This window comes from Equus quagga, chromosome 17 (assembly GCF_021613505.1).
Source record: "Equus quagga isolate Etosha38 chromosome 17, UCLA_HA_Equagga_1.0, whole genome shotgun sequence".
Lineage (NCBI taxonomy): Eukaryota > Metazoa > Chordata > Mammalia > Perissodactyla > Equidae > Equus > Equus quagga.
In genome coordinates this window covers 43,986,674-44,006,750 of record NC_060283.1, presented here as the reverse complement: position 1 = coordinate 44,006,750, position 20,077 = coordinate 43,986,674, and the positions used below count along the sequence as shown (strand labels likewise).

The following is a 20,077-nucleotide window of genomic DNA, read 5'->3' as shown; positions in this document are numbered from 1 at the left end:
GAGAAACATCATGTAAATGAAAGTCTCAGCAGCCCTCAAAAGGGGAAAATGCTCTCAATTCCCAATTTCTTCCGGAACATAGTCCAAGTTGTAGATATTTCCATGAATAGATACTGGAATTTAATTACTGAGAGTGTCACAATATTCATAAAGAGTAGATTCCCATTACCTTCTTGGTATAATTTGATTACAGTTTTCATTTTTTATTCATGAAGTCAGTTTTCATTCATTTGATTGTCTTCATTTCTTTGTATCTCTCTGCCTTTAATGTGAAATAAGAAAACAGAGAGCCCTACTCTGATTCTCTTTGATTTTATCATTAATGTAGCTCAGGAAGCCATTTAACAGATTTATATGGTCAGAAGAATTTGTCGTTTATGTGCAGCTTGTCATCAAATGACCGTGGTACTCTCACAAAGATTCTACACTGTACCCCAGGACTCCCCTTTTACTAATCAGCTCAGGTAGATATGCATTCTGGTAAATTGAGCACAGTGTAATGATGTGAAGCCATACCATCTGCTATTACATTTAATATTTAAATATTGTTTTAAAAGTGTAATTTTCATATTATTCATACAGCTGTGTATTGCATTTAACAGCTATGTGTTGCGTAAGCTATATAAGCTTTCTGAAATGCATTCATGTATTTGAAAAGAGGAAACAAATTACTTGCAAGTATTCAGTTAATAAATTCTCCTTTTTCACTAATTGCAAATACATGTTATACTATACCATTTTCTTATTTTCAAAAATATCTTGAAAATCTGCATTTTGTAATTGTGTTCGCTTGGGGCATAAGGAAGGTAATACCTTTTAGGAAAAACAAAATTATGCTAAGAAGTTTAATTGGAAGAACAAGTAAGTTTATTGTTATTGTGCTGGGCTAAAAAGTTGGCCCTATAGTAACAAGTAGAGAAAACAGTTTCTTATGTTTGGATTAAAAAAGTCATGAATGATAAGATTCCTCAGAGACTTACAGGAGAGAAGAAATGGTCCAGTTCAGTTCGTTCCTAGAAAAAGTAGACTGTACTGAAACAGAATCAGAGAGAAAAAAATGCATCTAGCATCTTGTGTATGTTTTGACCAAGTTAGTATGGTATTTATGAAGCACTAATTTGTTGTCCAACTCTTATAATTTACAAAGCAGAGGAAGTTTTTATGTTTAGCTTAAACAATCAGATGTTCCCATAGCATTTTTGCTTTGTTTGAAGCAATAAAGCGTACTAACCCTCTGTTTCTTTCAAAATGATTTTACGGTATTTATAGTCAAATGTGTTGGCCTGAGCCGCTGCCCCTGCTCTTGAGCTACATTGGCATTCACTTTCAGCACATCACATTGCAGGGCACGGTGAGGCTAAAATCCTTTCAGTTTAACCAGGATGATCTCTTTGTGGCTTTGACTTTTTTCCTGAAGCTTTCTTTTGACCTGAGCTTGTTAAATGATTTCTTGTAAAGAGAGAGTGGGAGTGTATGTGTGTTTGTCTGTGTGGTTATGTGTACCTGTGAATATGTGTTAATATTACGTTTTAAGCAATGAAAATTTAAGCATTTGTTCAACATCGTTAGTCATTAGGGAAATGTAGCTCAGTACACCTTCACATCCACTAGGATGGCTATAGTAAAAAAGATGGATAAAAACAAGTGTTGTTGACGATGTGGAGAAATTGGAACCCTCATACACTGCTGGAGGGAATGTAAAATGGTGCAGAAATTTGGAAGACAGTCTGGCAGTTCCTCAAAAAGTTAAACATAGAGTCACCATGTGACCCAGCAGTTCTACTCCTAGGTATATGCCCTAGAGAACTGAAAACGTATGTTCCTACAAAAGAAAAATTGTCCCTGAATGTTCATAGTAGCATTATTCATTATAGCCAAAAAGGAGTAATAGCCCGAATGTCCAGCAACTGATGAATTGATTAGCACAATGTGATATATCTATACAATGAATTATTATTCAGCCATAAAAAGGAGCTAAGTGTTGATACTTGCTACAACATAGATGAACCTTGAAAACATTATTCTAAGTGAAAGAAGCCAGACACGACAGGCTACATATTGTATGACTCCATTTGTATGAAGTGTTCAGAATAGGCAAACCTAAAGAGATAGAGAATACGTTAGTGACTGCCAGGCACTGGAGGGAGGGGAGATCAGAGATTGACTGCTAACGGGTACAGGGTTTCATTTTGGGGTAATGAAAATGTTCTGGAATTAGATAGTGGTGATGATTTAACAACCTTGTGAATATTCTAAAAACTACTAAATTGTACACTTTATGAGAGTGAATTTTATGTTTGTGAATTATATCTCCATTTCAAAAAACCAAAGCTTAAGCATCTGGAAAGTCAGGCATCAGCAAAGTACTGAACCTGACTGATAGTAGGCCTTTGATAAATACTTGCCAGATGACTTGAATAAACCTACATTCTCTCCTATGATATTTTTAGAGAATATACTTAATATATATAGAACTGCTAAAAGAAATTTAGCAAAGGCATGAAAACAGTAGCAATGACATGGCATTAATCTCCCTCAAATATGTAGCAATAAACTTTTTCTTGAGTCTTAAAGAAAAACCTCACAATTTAAAATGATCTCAGTGAATAATTTTAAGATTTCTTGCACTTTTAATGACATGGAAGACTGTTTTCAGAATAGCATGCGATTACTCCCATTAAGATTGTAGTTTCTTTCTTTCTTGTGAAATCAATTTGGTTACTATCAGATTCCAAATTGGGACTATAATTTATAACTGGTGTATATTCTTGCAATGTAATGGTCTGAATTCTTCTTGAACATTTAAACTGAAAATTGAGATATATACCTCTGTGGTAAATGATAATGATGAAATATTTTCTGCTTTGTAAGTAGAAATGAAAATCATTGTAATTAGTTTCTTCTCCCTTTTTATAAAACTCCATTCTCTCCCCCATGAGACACTTTGGTTTCCCAAGTTATGAGTTCAGTTTCTTTTGTTTTTCTAGCCACTTAGTTTTTCTTATTACATACCTGTTTAATTTTTAATTTCTCATTAAAAGTAAATATGGCTAATTTTCCTATCAATATTTCAAAAAGTCTTCCATTTTTCTCTGTCAGAACCTTGATATAGTGCTGTCTGGTGTGTATTACTACATAATTAAAATGCCATTTTCTTTTGCAAATAGTTCTGGCAATGCAACCTATTAATACAATTTAAATGGATCAGAGGTTTATTTCTGTAAAGTTGAGATAAATGGTATAAACAGTGTTCTAGAACTAAAAATAGTAAGTGGAATAATATGTATATTGCTATGGGGAAGGTTGTTACGGTTGCAGGACAATTACTTAGAGATGAACGTATTGTAGGTATTCAGAGCTTTTCAGTCAATCCCATTTATTGTATAATGTAGATACATTAAAAAACACTCATCTTGAGTCACTGGGAAAATACTTCTTAAGCACTTACTATAAGTCAGTCGCTGTGCTAGGCTCTGGGTGTTCAGTGGTGAGCAAAATGGACAAGGTAATTCTGCCCTCAGCCATTTATGCTGTTATCATGGAGCTTGTAATGTGGGAGCACCTGTGTGGCTGGACCATAGTGACCACGGCAGAGACCAATGTGAGGTGAGACCAGAGAGGTGGACAGGGCACTGGTAATTGCAAGCATTTAGTTATGGTAAAGGGTTTTTGGACTTTACTCCAGCTGTAACGATAAGCCATTGAAGGCTTACTGCAGGGGAATCCAACTTCACTTTTATAAAGATTAACCTAAGCAGTGGTGGACAGTGGTTGGTGGGTATAAGAGGAGAAGAGAGAATCCAGTTAGGGAGTTTGTTGTAATCAAGGTAAGTTATGATGGTGGCTGAGACCAGAGTAGTGGCCCTAGAGCTAGAAAGAAGAAGACTGATAACAAACTGGAAAAAGAATTAACAAAACCTGATGGGTGGGATTTTGGTATAGTGGGGTGACAAGGGTGAAGGACGTGTCAAGGATGTTTTCTGCATCTCTGACTTGAACAACTGGGTAGCTGGAGATTCCGTGTCCTGAGAGGGGGAACACAAGAGGAGGAGCAGAACTAGAAGGGACAGTCCAGCGTTCAGTGTGGGGCATGCTGAGTGGGGGTAGGATGTGTTTATGAGGCGGAGGAGTGCAGGGACTAGCCTGTTCTTCCTTGAGCTGTGATAACTGCTTTCTAGTCTGGTTACAAGTTAGAGTAAATAAATCACTTCCAAAACCAAACACGTTATACTGATTTTCAGTTCATGGAGAAGTAGCCATAATTGATCATACTTCTGTGGTCTCTCTTACAGCTCAGCAGTCTAAAAGTTTCTGTGTATTTGGTGGGCAGGACAAAACAATATTCATCTTATAGTCACTGCTTGCTTATTGTGTTCTCTTTGGTGTTCCTAGAGCTGTGCCTGCCTGGCCCACAAGGTCAAATTACAAAGCTGATGTTCACATGGACCAGGTGGATTTTTTAAGTTACATTGCTACAGAAGGCATCCCTCACCTTGAGTGGTTGACTTGATAACTTAGTAGGAAGGAAACTGGGCTAGAGTTGGTATGAAATAGTGCCCATTTGTCTTTGCTACTTAAGACTCAAAACTTATGTTCTACCTACATCTGTGCACCAGTGGCCTTTGTTTGCAAAAGTGAAGAACAACAGAGATTATGCACTTCTCACGTTGGCCATGGTTATATCTGCCTTCGCATTAAGTATACATTTGTTGAGAATTTGAGCCACGTCATTTTATTCATCTTTTGACTTTCTGTAGCCAATATTATTATTTCCATCAATAAATAGAAATGAGCCATTTAGGGGCTGGGATTGTAAGTGTTTTGTTCTTTGATTTATCTCTAAAGCCTGGCACAGGGACTGGCATGCATTTGGCACTTGATATTTGTTAAATAAACGAGTGAAAGAAGGAATGGCTGAATAGTCAGTCTGTGAGATGAGGGACAATTCAGTCTTCAGAAGCCAAGAGGTCAGGCAGACTCTGTTCTTCCTATAAGATTATGTCCCTGAAGGCTACTGAGAAATCAAGGCTGAAAAACATAAATTTGGGAATCATCCTGATGAGAAGAATTATGGAGACCATGAGGGTGGAATTCCATGAGTAAGTGAAAAAGAGAGTAAGGATAGATGAAAAGTGAAAAGCAGAGGAAAGGAAATTGAAGGAGGGGGTGAAGCCACAGGACAGCACCGTGTCCCAGCGAAGCAGAGCAGTCAGCAGTGGGAGAGAGAGCTGAGAGGTGAGAGCAGGCAGGCAAATGGAAAGGGACCTTTGGGTTTGGACAGAAGTCAAGCAAGTGCAATATGAGCCGGGGTACACAGTGTGAACTTAGACTGGGGAAATTCCGCTATCCTTTTGTTTATACTCTTCATCACTAATGATTCCAATCGAGGGGGAACGTTTTCTTAAGCAAAGACGTAGTTAGTTTTGATTTTCTGCTGTGCATGGCCTGGCGTCCTAGGACACTGTACTGATACTGAAGGGTTTAGTTTGTGATTTCATGTAAACTGATTATTCTTTTGCTCCTATTATAGGCAATCATGTTTGCTATACATGATTATTTAAGAGAATTGCAAGAAAGTCATAGTAGTTGGAGAATTGAAAACTGACTTGAACGGCAATGTGAAAAAGAGAGACCATTTTTCCAAAATTACTTGGGAGCTTTTCAGTTGAAATTTCATTAAATTCTCTAGTTTCTGAGAATGCTACAGAGCTGCAATAATAAGCCCACGGCAATATAGAAACTTGTTTGTGCTAATAGTGAGGAAATATATACAGACACCCATATATGTATGTATAATTCTTTCTTGACCCTTTCTTCTGGGTGTGATGTTGATCAGAATCCATATGGGAGGATGAGGAGTACCTTTGAGCCCTATTAAGATGCTACCATTTGCAAAGGATTTTTCACATAAGTGAGATTACCTAATAGTTATGAAAAAAGTAGCTACCATTTATTCAGCATCTCCTTTATTTCAGACATGTTACAGTAATCCTGGGAAGGAGGTATTATTCCTAATTTAAAGTGAAGAAGTTGAATTTCAGACAGTTTAAGTAATTTGCCTAGATCACAGGACTGGTAAGTAGGAAAATTCTGCCCTTTTTTACTCCAAAGCCCATGTACTTTCAAATGTGCTGTCTGAATGAGAAGGTTTAGGGTATCAGAGTGAGTTACCTGTTTGGATGGGAGCCATGACAGCACCACAGAGGAGACAGAACCACTAGATGTACACTTTTTCAGCGTCCTGTCCCCCAATCTGCCTGCTTATCCATATCTGCACCTGACATTTTTCTTCTTCCTTCACGTTATGATGGAAAGGCTCTTCCCTCTAAGGACGTCATTCTTTTTGTTTATATCTTGCATCTTTACTCTCTGGCTTTTTCTTCCTCTCTTTCTTTACTAGCACCTTCCCATGAGCATAAACCAGTCCCTCACCAAAGCACATGCTTTCTGTATTGGTTAGCAATTGCTGCATAACAAAACACTCCAAAACTTGGTGAAGTAAAGTATCATTTATTTAGCTCACTGTTCTATGGGTCAACAAATTAGGCTGGGCTCAGCTGGACTCACTCATGCATCTGTGAGCTGCTGGTGAGTTAGACAGCTTTGCTTCTGGGGCATTAGCCAGCCAGTGGCCAGGACCATCAGGATGACTGGAGCATGTGTCTTTCATCCGGTAGGTTGGCCAGGACTTGTGCACATGGTTGCTTGGGAAGGTTTTAAGAGAGAGCAAAAGACTGCAAATCATCTTGAGGCCTAGATTCAAAACTCCTATAGCGTGCCTTCCTCTGCATTCTGTCAGCCAAAGCAAGCCACAGGGCCAGCCAAGCCTCAGGGCGTGGAGAAGCAGACTGCTGAACCTGGAACTCTTCTTCGTCTCTAACTCCAATTTCACCCTTTAAGATCATAGTCATATTACCCCCTGAGGCTGAATTGTGTGCCTCTGTCACTGCATTTAGAACATTGTGTGGCAGTTGTTGGTTTACTTCTTACTAGAAAGTGAGCTCCTTAAACACGGACTGCCTTTCAATCCAGGATTTGGCACATAGTAGATATCTTATAAAAGCTGAAGTTTTTGTTAAAATAAAGCATTCCAGCATTTGATATCTGGCAACGTGGAAGAGAAGATAATATATACTTGCATTTTAAAACTTGCTTGTTGATGTTTAAAAACTTTGAAGCAGACTATTTAATATATCAAAATCAAATATTTCTTTAAAAAAATGAAGGGGATAGAGAATCCTGACCAGTAGTCTGAGTAGAAATCATTATTACATATTTGCACACTATCTTTGTAAGTTTTTTATTAGGTTACAAGTTTGTTTATAAGGAAGATGAGTCATATTTTCATGGCATATTTGTCAGAGAAAGCATACCCATCCATTAACTGGTTCATTGGGATTTGGAATAAAATTTCTGTTTTAGAATGTAAAATTAAGGAAGGATGTCAGCCCGTGTCCTGGATCTTACTCTGGAAGACACTGAAAATAAGTGTTTCTGTTAGAGGAGGTGGGATATACATAATGTAAACTCATCTTTAAGTGAGTGTGTCTTATCACTGTGTTAATTTAATCTTAATTGCTGGAGTTTCATGTGCATTTTATTTTATGTTTTAGGTTCAGCCGTCTGTAAACCTCCCTAGATTCCTAAAACCTGACCACGTTTTCCTCTCACTGGGTTGATATCTAACCATGCAGCGGAGATCAAGAGGAATTAATACTGGGCTTATTCTGCTCCTTTCTCAAATCTTCCATGTTGGGATCAACAATATTCCACCTGTCACCCTAGCAACTTTGGCTCTCAACATCTGGCTCTTCTTGAATCCTCTGAAGTCGCTGTATAACTCCTGCCTTAGCGTGGAGAAGTGTTACCAGCAAAAAGACTGGCAGCGCTTACTGCTCTCCCCGTTCCACCATGCAGACGACTGGCATTTGTATTTCAATATGGCATCCATGCTATGGAAAGGAATAAATCTGGAAAGAAGACTAGGAAGTAAATGGTTTGCCTACATCATCATCACATTCTCCCTACTCACTGGGGTGGTGTACCTGTTCTTGGAATTTGCTCTTGCAGAATTTATGGATGAACCTGACTTCAGAAGGAACTGTGCTGTAGGTTTCTCAGGTAAGGCGGCATGCTGAAGACAGTAATGGAGGTGTAGCCACTGTCATCTTATGAAGAATGGGTCCCTAGTTGGTGAGGGAACTGAATTCTGAGTGGTTAAGGGCTGCTGGGGCTTGGATTTTGGAGAGGAGGCCTATTGGAGTACAGGGGGGACGTAAATTTTGCTGTTCCACATTATGCAGCATCATTCACCCTTGGACAGTTTAGACTAGGGTCTGCTCAAAGGTAGTTTTGTAGGAGATGTAGTACTGGGAAAGATGCACAAGCTCCATCATGGTAGGGCTGCAGAGAGACCCACAGGTGTATTTGTGATGGGGAGTTCTCTAACAAGATGAGTATGCCTGTCAATAACTTCATTAAAATAAATGCACCACACCCTCCCGTGGCATGCTCACCATGTTTTAGGAGCTGTGATCATCATTCTACATAGCTCATGCTATTTAATTCATATAACAGGTCCGTAGGGAGGGGACATTGTCTTGATTTTGTAGATGATGAGGAAGCTAAGACTCAAAGAGGTAAGGCAACTTACTGAAGGTTACACATCTAGTAAGTGGTCGAGCTGGGCCTTGTGCCCAGTCTATATAACTTTAACCACGTGTTGCATTGTCTCTCACTATTCCCCATCACTAGTTCTTTTTTACATATGTCTCATAGGACTGAAATTGCCATCAGGACTTAAACTAGGTGTTTGAAAAATTAGAATGTGAAGAGGATGAGGGAAATAGTCCTGAAATAGAAGGAAATCTAACCCTTTCCTCAACTTTCCCTGTCATCCCTGTAAAATGCATCCTCATACATATGATCATGGGAGAAGAAAGGAAATATGCCCTGTCTTCAACATGTATTTCCATAGAGGGTAGAAAAATACACAGTACTGGTATTTATTTTATTGAGTTAAAAACCATATAGCATAAAATTAACAATTCTGAAGTGGCCAATTCAGTGGCATTTACTACCATTGCTGGTGTTTTATTCCCATGTTATATGTTATATATTTAATAGCATAAAAGTCAGTTTGAACTTCTGTGTTAAGAAACATCAAAGGAATGTTTGGCTTGAACATTGTTTTTGTACCGAATGCTGGGTTGACTTGTTGTAAGGAATAGAGTATGTTTCAAAGCAAAAACTTGGATGTGGTCAAAGAATCATTTTCACTTTCAATTAGTTTTCTTTGCAAATGTTGATTATCTCCACATTTGGGTTGTTGACATTTGTACGCTCTTTATTCTCTTCTAGGAGTTTTGTTTGCTTTGAAAGTTCTTAACAACCATTATTGCCCTGGAGGCTTTGTCAACGTTTTGGGCTTTCCTGTACCCAACAAATTTGCTTGTTGGGCAGAACTTGTGGCTATTCATTTCATCTCGCCAGGGTAAGTGTTTACTCTCAGGGAATACAAATGAAGAACCTGATGTTCCGTGGAGAAAGATTGCAATAATAACGAGGTAGCCAATTGTTTTTTACAGTGAAGTTTATTCTTTAACTATAAGCACAGAACTGAGCTTAATGGTTTTAGTGTCAGATGTTCCTGAGTTTGAATCCTGTCAGCTACATATTTGTGTGATTTTGATGTACTTGTCTTATCTGAGTTTCAGTTCCTCACCTTTCAAGTAGAAATAAGAGAACCTGACATACAGATTTGAGGATCAATATTAACCAGCTTATCAATTAATTAATTCTGATAACAATAATCCAAAGAGGCACATGGAAACCGCTTAATTATTAAGATAAAAAATCACAAGGTATATTGGTCCAAGGCTTTAAATTTAGCCATGAATTATCTTGGTAATAGAACTCTTTAAACAAAAACTCTTTACTCACAACCTCGATATACAAAGTGGATTGAGTCTGAACTGTTTTGGGTTGAGAGGAAGCATGGGACCCCATTCCTTTCGCCTTAGCTCCATTTCACTGTGGTTGCCTTAGAGGCACCCCCCACAGAACCCTAGGGCCCCAAGGGAACACAGTTTGAGAACCACTGATCTAGATAACTCCTTTCCTTTATAGATGAGGACAACAATTCAGGAGGTTAGGGGACTGGCCAAAATAGCTCTCATGATAGACGCTAGACTAGTAAGGATTTGGGCCTCCTGACTCTTGGTCTGGTGCTCCTGCCTGGGCTGCTGTGCTTTCCTACTTTAGTTCCTTTCTCTGTTTTCTGTTTAGAAAAAGGAAGGTGAATTGTGTTATTTTCCCACTTCTACCAGCTTCACTTCTCATAATCTTATAATGCAACTGGAAGCACATGATTTGTTATTTTTACTGTGGGGACCTGGACACCGTTTGGAGAAGAAGGATATTCAGGAAGATTCAGGAAGAAGTAAGGAGGATTTTTTTTTGCTGCTGTTCTTTTCAGACAGGAGTTTTTATTTCACTTTTGGTTTGGGTGACTGTGTTGGGTGTCGTACTTCATTTGAGAATATTCTCCTTGGGCTGTATGTCAACCCAGTAACCTTGAGGCCTTCTTTGATGCTAATTTCCCATCACGGGCAGCCATTGCCAGCTGGTCTCTAAAAGGCAGTCATGTGGCCACTGAACACCACTCATTTGCAAATGTATTGTTATCTTGTGACAGTTCCACGAAGAAAGCCTAACAAAATCTTCAAAGTTTTCTTTGAAAAAGGGTCCAGTAATGTCTGTCCCTTATCTGAACAGCCCTCTCTATACCTTGTCACTCACAGCTCCCTGACTTGGTCCTCTGTGTAGATGAGGGACGCTTGTGTGTGCTGGCAACACCCAACATTCATATGAAAATCACTCCCTCTGGTACTTGAACTTTTATCCTATAATGAGTCCATTGAATAGCAGTGCCTTTAATATTCTCATGCAACTACTTCTGAAGACTTTCATCAAGCATTTTATTTTTTGTAGGGTGCCCCCCTTTACATGGCAAAGGCATGGTTGCATTTTTATGTAATATACTTATTCTGCCTGGAGGGACCTACAAATTAAATGAAGTTTCTTATCTTTGAAAGAATAAATCTCTTGGTTTTTAAGATTTGAGTGCTTTGAATGATAAACTTCTAATATCCAACCATCTACTTATGCATGTGTCCAAATAAAGACCCAGTGAAACACTGGTCCAGGAAACCTAAGAAGTGAGTGCCTCTTTGAGATGGATCTTGGAAGAATGGGAGAAACCAGAGCTCTCTTTGCTCTGCATTGTTATTCTCCTGGTGGTTGTCAATTAGAATTTTCATTGGGAAAACACTGTAAATCTTTAGAACAAAGCCTGCTTTATTGTCAGACTTAATGAGCTGCCCTTTGGGAGAAAAAAATGTCTGCCAAGCAAACATTTGGTGGACCTCTGTGTTTTATGAAAGCCATGGAATTAGCAATTTCCCCTAGTTACGGAGTTTTATGGAGGGAAGCCACTCCAAACAGCCAGCCGTTAGGCATTGTGAGGGGTGTGGACTTGACCCGTGGAGTAAAGTAATCACACTTATTTGCTGCTCCTTTTACTTTGCACGGTACCCGTGTGCACTTTGTTTCAGTGATTGCTTTGCCTCGCATGGGTTTGTCATTTCCCTGCATGTCCTGGGACCCTGGAAGGTGATTGGATTTGAAGAAGTGTCCCTGCACCTGAGGTGGCACAGGAAGGATGTGCGCAGGCTACTTCGGGAGGCCACCTCCTCATAGACTGGGCTCTTCTCTTCATGGAAGGAAGGGGAATCTGATGTCAAGTGTTTTTCTACCCTGAATTATGAACCTCTGCAGATTCTCATATGAGCCTGAGGCTATTTAGTCCCAAAACTGAAGCTCAGAGAAATGAACGTTACCCAGAGTAAGACAGCCACTCGATGACCACGCTAGAGGACAGTGGTCACATGGGAAAGTGACCTGGGCTCATGCTACCTGTAGGCCCTCAGGCAAATCACACAGCCTCTCTGAGACTCATTTTCCTTATCCGTAAAATGGGAATATTACTTACCTTCTCTGTTTCATGTCAATGTTAAGGACTCAAAATGTAATCCATGTAAAGATGCTTTATAAACGATCAAGTACTTAACTCATTATTTTTATTATGAGATAAATCATTGGAAGTGTATAATGTCCTGAATGCGTGATTTCTTTTTCTTCCTAAAATGAATACAATAAATCAGCTTTTATTTAATTTTGTTTGCTTGAGTTCTCTCTATCTCTGCCCCTTGTTCCTACTTGACTTTTTCATCCTGAATGACAGCAGTCTAAAACTTCCCGTGAGCTACTCTTGAACACGAATTAAGCAGACGACAACGGCACTTGGGTCCTAGGAGATTCTTGAGTGCAATACAGCGGTTCTGAGAACGTTAGCCCCTCAGCTTTGCATGCTGCTTTATTGCTAATGTCTGAGGAGAGTAATTACTTTGACCTTACTAAAAACTTCTTGATGAGATTGACTAAATGAGAGAAAAATAGATTTAATGTATTTTTCACTTTTACCAATTTTTTAATTGTAAAAATTTTCAAACATAAAGAAATGTTGCTGAATCATTTGAAAGTAAGTTCAAACTTCATGATAACTTTACCCCTAACAACTTCAGTGTGCATCTCCTAGAAATACAGATATTCTTTTACATAACCACATTACTGCTGTCATACAGAGAAAATTAACAGTAAATCCCCAGTGTTGTCTAGTAATTGGTCCATATTAAGATTTCCTCAGTTTTCCAAATGTCTTTTGTAACTGGTATTTTGGGGAGGAGGGATGAGAGAGGACCAGGATACAGTCAAGGTTCACACAGTGCATTTGATCATTATATTTCTTTGTTTCCTTTTACTCTAAGGCAGTCCTTCTACCTTTTTATCTTTCCGTGACAGTGAAAAATAAGTGTCATGGAAAAACTGTGAAGAGACTCTTGTTATGTAGACTGTCCCATGTTCTCGATTTCTCTGCTTGTTTCCTTATAGGGTTATTTAACTTGTCCCTCTTGACTCTGCATTTCTGTAAACTGGAAGTGAGGTCTAAAGGCTTAATTACATTCAGATTAAACTGGTTTTTTTGGCAAGAATACTTCATAGATGCTGTACGCTCCACATTGCGTCACATCAGGAAGGACATAATGCCAGACTGTCCCTCCCTTAGAAATTCTAAGTTTAATCACTTGACTAAGGTAGTCTCTACTGTAAGGCTACATCTGTTCCTTTGCATTTGGCGAGCAATCTGTGGTGTAGTATTTGGACGTCATGCAGATAGCTTGTTTCCAATAACCATTCCCCTTGTAAGGGATTAGTAAATATCAATGGTGGTCCTTGTCTGCATTGGTGATTTCCAGGGGCATTGTGAAGGATGGTTTTCTGATTCTGTGATTCCTTCTACATGTATTAGATGGGGTTAATCCAGGGTGGAGGTTGGGAATTGAGGAAGATGAGTGTTTTGTCAAGGGCAGATCTCAGTTTTGTGGACTTGAAGCTTATTCAGTTTTGAGGGTCCTTTTTAAGGAAAAAAAAAGGGAAACAAAAGTAGAAATTTTAAATGAGAAAAGAAAGTACAACAATTTACACATTTTTAAGAACTGACAAATACTATAAACATTACAAAATCCATAAAAATAACATATTATATGAACTCCGTGGTACGCTTCTATATTTTTCCGCACGGGTTTTGCTGCATTCTTTGTGATCTCTTCTTCATATTACAATAATTCAGCAATAGCATTTTTGTAGAGAGAACAGCATGGTGCATCAAAATTAATTTTTTATTATTGAAAGTTTAAAAGAGCTTCTTTCACAACGTATTGGGTAAATTTTTAGAATTGTTGTCTGATTTGGGAAAACCTCTATCAAAGTGTCTTTGCATAAAAAGCTGTAAAATTTCAGGGCTTTTCAAGTTTTCTTGTGTGGTGACTGATATCAAATGTTCTTTGAGTTGATTTGATTGTCGTCAATGATCTTTAGTGGCATAGTGTGAGATTTATGTTTTCTTCACTGATCTCAATCCTTTGTGCTGAATCAGCAGGAAATTTAACTACTTTTCTAATGTTCTTATAATTCACTCTGTGATTCACTCCCTTTCATTAATTGGATTACCAGAAATCCAAGAACCTATTCATTACTCTGTTTATAGCTTTTGCTATGATTTGAGAATATTTTTGTTTGAAAGCTATAAACGTAAGAATTCTGATAAAAGTTTATTTTGCAGGATTCTCAAAAAAAAGGAAAACAGATTGTGTATTTATAATTGCATACATTGCACTATTGAGTATATTCTTGACGGGAGAACTTCTGTTTACTTTCTGTTTTCACTATGTATCAATGAGAACTGAATCCTCTACTTACAATTTTACATGCTTGGTCATTAGAAGAATTTTGCAGGCACTTGGTTCTGACTCCAGCGCGATGACTATACTGTCTAAGCCTTAGGACGCTTGAGAGTGCTACTCTTGTGCCTCCTGTTACAGTCCTGGTTCAGGTTGCAAAGTGGGTATTAAGAGTATTTCTGGAAGCCATTTGTATACTGCAGTGTCTAGTAGTGACTTGACTGCCACTACTAGTGACTTGACTATGCACTGAAATGACCGTGAGCCATATAAATACCCTACTGGGACCAAACTAAATGTGTCTTCAACTCAGCTTCCCTTTAGTTGAATCCCAAAAATGTCTTTGGCCACTCCAGTGCCGCCTGCTACAGGAGGAAGTATGACAGAGAGGAAGTTGGAATGAAAAGAGATAGTTTTAACCAATGAAGTTAAGATATCTCACTTTCACAAATTTTACAAAAACATATAACCATGTGAACATGTTGCTGGGACCCCTCCCGTGACTCTAAAGTACCTCTGACAGGTTTCATGAGTTTCTCGTCAAATTCACCTGTAGCTTCTGTTGAGAGGGTTGTCCCGATAATGACTATAGGGAAGGGAAAGAAATGAAACAAAGAGGCCTAGAGATGGTGGGCAAATGGAGGGATTAAGAGAGAGAAGATTCTGTCAAGTTTGAAAACTGAGAGAGCCATGAGAATAGGAATTGGTGATCAGAGGACAGGATTTGTTTTACTGGTGACATGGTCCAGAGCATGTCTGTGGTGATATGAGACTGAGGAATGGCGGAAGCGAAGGTCACTGGAGTCAAGGAGTTAAGAGGTTGTGAGGTTTAGGAGTTGGATGGATTATCTGCATGGGCAGTGAAATTGCCCAGGATGATTGTAGGAGGTAGGGTAGAGATGAAGACTGTGGGCTTATTCCAGAGTCCTCCTTAAGTGTTAGGAAATGATACTAGAGGCAGATAGCAGAGAGCATCTATTGGTTTCTCATTGCTGCTGTAACAAATTACCGTAAACTTGGTGACTTAAAACAACACAAATCTTTTCTTTCACAATTTTAAGCTAAATGTCCAAAATCTGTATCACTGAGTTGAAATCAAGCTGTTGACAGGAGTGGGCTCCTTTTGGAGGCTCTGGGGGGAAATCCATTGCTTACCTCTTCCACCTTTTGGTGGCTGCCAATATTCCTTGGCTTGTGGCCGCATCACCCCAGGGTCTCCGAGGTCACATTGCCTTCTCCTATCTGTGTCAGATCTTCCTCTGCCTCCTTCTTATCAGGACACTAGTGATTACAGTTAGAATTTACCTTGGTAATCCAGGATGATTGCCCCATCTCAAGATCCTGAACTTAACCACACTTAAAGTCCTCGCCATATAAGGTAAACCGGTTCCAGAGATTAGGATGTGGATACCTTTTTTTTTTTTAATATTTTATTTTTTTTCTTTTTCTCCACAAAGCCCCCCGGTACATAGTTGTATATCCTGTGTTGTGGGTCCTTCTAGTTGTGGCATGTGGGACGCTGCCTCAGCGTGGTTTGATGAGCAGTGTCATGTCCGCGCACAGGATTCGAACCAACGAAACACTGGGCTGTCTGCAGCGGAGCGCGCGAACTTAACCACTCGACCACGGGGCCAACCTCATAGATGTGGATACCTTTTGAGGGGTCATTATTCCGCCTGCCGCACCATCAAAGATGGGTAGGAGATGGTGAAAACGCAAACTCAAAATACCAACCGTGTGTGTCAGGGCCTTTGGGATGGCATCTCCCGTCCCTCTCCCTGGTAGCATGCCCTTTATTCTTTTCTCCTTGTGAAATCTTGGTTATCATCCAAAATCCTAACCAAATAATATCTGTTTTGTCTTTCTTCCCCTAATTCCTCCAGGCAGAGTTAATTACTTTTTTGCCTTTGCTCCCATAGTTACTGTAGATTTCTCTACCAGAAGCACTTTCTCCATCATAGTTTATGTGTTTTTTTGACTCCCACTCTAGGCTAGGCTAGGAGCTTCTTGAGACTAGGGACTGTTTCTTATTTATCTTTGTCTCTTTCTTTTTTTTTTTTAAGATTTTATTTTTCCTTTTTCTCCCCAAAGCCCCCTGGTACATAGTTGTATATTTTTAGTTGTGGGTCCTTCTAGTTGTGGCATGTGGGACACTGCCTCAGCATGGCCTGATGAACGGTGCCATGTCCGCTCCCAGGATCCTAACCAGCGAAACCCTGGACCGCCAAAGCTTAGCTCGTGAACTTAACCACTCCGCCACGGTGCTGGTCACTCATCTTTGTATCTTTTTTTTTTTTTTTTTAAAGATTTTATTTTTTCCTTTTTCTCCCCAAAGCCCCCCAGTACATAGTTGTACATTCTTCGTTGTGGGTCCTTCTAGTTGTGGCATGTGGGACGCCGCCTCAGCGTGGTCTGATGAGCAGTGCCATGTCCGCGCCCAGGATTCGAACCAACGAAACACTGGGCCGCCTGCAGCGGAGCGCGCGGACTTAACCACTCGGCCACGGGGCCAGCCCCTCATCTTTGTATCTTAATCATCAGCCTGACACATAGTCGGTACTTAGTAAATATTTATGGTTGAACGAGCTTTCATAAGTTAAAGAATATCAGCATGGTGGTTAATTTTGTGTGTCAGCTTGATTGAGCCATGAGATGCCCAGATATCTGGTTAAACATTTTTTCTGGATATGTCTGTGAGGATATTTCCAGAAGAGATTAGCCTTTGACTTGGTGACCTGAGTAAAGAAGATTGCCCTCCTTGTTGTGGATGGGCATCCTCCAATCCATTGAGGGACTAAATAGAACAAAAAGGCAGAAGGAGATTGAATTCTCTGCCTAACTATTTGGGCTGAGACACCAGCTTTTGCAAAACTCTTTGATATCTGACAATAGAAAAAAACCAACTGACTCCCAGATTTACTTCTCTAGTTAATCTGTTGAGATAATATTGTTTTGGTTGAAAGGCAGTTTGGGAGAGAATATCGTTTTGGTTGAAAGGCAATTTGGTCTCACACAGAAGTGTACTTGGAAATGGTAGAAGGGAGTTTTTTAATATCCTTTTCAGATAATTGTGGATGTTCTTTGTACTACACCAAAACTCAGCAAGTGGTAGTTTCTTAAAGGTTAGTTCCAGTGTGGAATCTGAAACCATATCAATGGATCTTTCTGTACTCTGTTAAAATCCATTGGTCTGTCTTAAACTTTGAATGGATTTTTTACCCATATGTGATTTTCTGATATCCTATATTGGTTATTTGGAAATATTGGTTCACTGATTATGCAGACCTTGTAAATACTGACAAATTTAATTATACAATATCAAAATATCACATTTATTAATATCACCACAAATATCAGAAAAGTCTTGAAGTATTGGGAAGCTGTCAAGCTCACTGTGGCTGATAGTAGTTTTCCAAAATTCTCATTTTCCCTTAAAAGCTCAGATCTTGTCATTGACAATAAATATCGTGAGTTGTTTTTTTTGAAGGCTCACTTTGTTCATTTTTGAGAAAATGTGTTCCATTTTCTATTTATTTAACTGTAGTCTGTCAGTTTTTCTTTCAAGTAAACATGAGGGGATCATCCACGAAAACAGCATTCATCTCACCGCTCAAAGAACCACACGAGTGCTTTTCCTGGAGACAAGCATCTTACTTTGATATACAGCTGAAGTGCTTTATGCATATTTCCCATTTTGGCACATAGCATATTAAAAAGATGTGTACTAATATTGATATTTCAAGAATTAAGAATTTTACTGCTTTATCAAGGATATTTCTTCTTTTTTTTTTGTCTGTGAAGAATACAGTGACTATTGGTATTGTTTGTGTTGCTGCCTTGATTTATTTGATTCATGCTAAGGCATCAGCAGTTGTCCCCACTATTGCGTTTACAATGTTAGTGCAAATGTCAACACAGAAAAAAGGGCAAATAATGGCCTAATGTTGTTATGAAAATAATTTTGACCTCGTGAACCTCTGGACGGGCCTCTGGGACCTTCAGTGGTCCATGGAGCACACTTTGAGAATCGCTGTTCTAAACTCTCATGCTACCTCTTTAGCCACTTGAAGGTTTCTAAGCTTGTGTGAAAGGAGAGTTGGGGATGTGGAACCTGAACAAGTAGAGCTTTTTCCAAGGGAGCTTCACGAGTCAGAGATGGGAAAGGGAGGGAAGCAGTAGAGTATGCGAAAATATGTCTAACCCCTGAAATTGCTAATTAAAACCGTCAATATGAAGTGTCAACTCTTTGTCCAGAGGAGAATGGCTACATGTCTCTCTCCTTATAGAAATTGACTATAAAATCTGCCTCTGTTCCGTATGGGACAGAATTCCTTAGGCTGCATGAAACTCCCAAGCTACTGTGAGTTCTCTCCTTGCATCTGCTTACATTTTGTGATAAGTCGTGTCTGGCATGTTTGTGTTCAATGCAACATACAGTTCTTTCTTCCCCAGTCGTACTGAGATAGGGAACATAAAAGAAAAGGACCGTGGGATCGGCTTGGACACGTTGTGTCTGAAGTGGCAGTTGTCACCTATATGGGTCTAGCTACAGACCCAGATCTAGCTAGACTGTTGGATCCTTGCCTTGGGAATTAGGAGTGAGGTTGGGGAATAACAGTTTGGAAGATGAATGTCACACCATCTCCTGTCCCTCATGTTCTTTTAGAAGTTTGCCACTTCATCAGGAAGAGGGGTCCAATTCACCTACCCCTGAATTGCGTGGGTTTATGACTTGCTGTAATCAGTAGACAGCAGCAGAAGTGCCACATGACCTCTGAGGCAAGCAGTTTCTTGCCTTGTGAGCTGAAACACTTGCCCTTGGAGCCCATGTAAGAAGTCCAGCTTCCTTGATTCACTGTGCTCTGAGGACGTGGCGTGTGAGTGAATGGCCTTTAGATACAACCATGTGTCAGCCCGGCCTCGACATTGTGGGGCAGAGACGGGCCACCCCCACCCTGTGCTCTTTCTGAATTCCTGACTCAACAGAATCTGTGAGTCTAAGAAAATGCTTGTTGTCTTATGCCGGTACATTTGGGGACATTCGTTCTGCAGAAGCTGTAATGGCAGCAATGAGTTGAATGGAAAGAAAAGGGAAAAAGTAGAAGGAAAAGGAAAGAGGACAAAGAACAGTGTTTGGGGAGTAGGAGAGAGAGTGGAGTGAAAGCAGAAGAGAGCAAAGGCTAGAGGCTTGGGGATGGCTCTGTGCTGAGACGCTGTGGCACTGTGAGTCATAACATCATCACCCATCGGGTAACAGGGCTTCAAAGCCGTGGTTTTCAACTGTGGGTTCTAACCATTAGAAAGGTCCTGAAATCAGTTTAGTGGGTCACCATTAGCATTCCAGAATATTTGTTCATAAGGCTTACTAATGACTGTGCCATCTCTCAAGACAGCTGTCTGTATAAGGAGACGTGTGCTAACAGATTTAGATCTCACCTCAACCAGAAATGCTAATAAGAGGCGTTCAGTTATGGTTAATAAAATCCTTTGAAAATTCAAGAAGAAGGGGTTATCTAGAGCAAAGGAGAAAGTGAAGTGTTTCCCAAATGAAAGTATAACATTCCTTTCTAAACTTTTTAAACATAGAAGTATTTCCAACAGCTTAGTAGAAAATAAAACAAAACCCAAATGGATATAGGGTTAACATATATACATTGGGGGTTTGTAGAAACAGGCAAGTGACAAATATGTAAATCCAAAGGTACCCAAATTACCCG

The 20,077-nt window shown here is 39.5% G+C and overlaps 1 protein-coding gene across 5 annotated transcripts in view; it reads left to right on the top strand.

Annotated features, from left to right (window-relative positions):
• Positions 1–20,077, top strand: part of RHBDD1 (rhomboid domain containing 1) — a 146,452-nt gene that overhangs the window by 41,990 nt on the left and 84,385 nt on the right. For 3 of the 5 annotated variants that reach the window (XR_006885907.1, XM_046644952.1, XM_046644949.1), the window contains exons 2-4: positions 5,976–6,075; positions 7,614–8,121; positions 9,361–9,493. Coding sequence is in view for 4 of the 5 variants with exons in the window: in XM_046644952.1 (XP_046500908.1) it covers positions 7,689–8,121; positions 9,361–9,493 (566 nt within the window). In the remaining variant the exon portion in view is untranslated. The remainder of the gene's footprint in view (positions 1–5,975; positions 6,076–7,613; positions 8,122–9,360; positions 9,494–20,077) is intronic. The other 2 variants (XM_046644951.1, XM_046644950.1) reach the window with 1 other exon arrangement.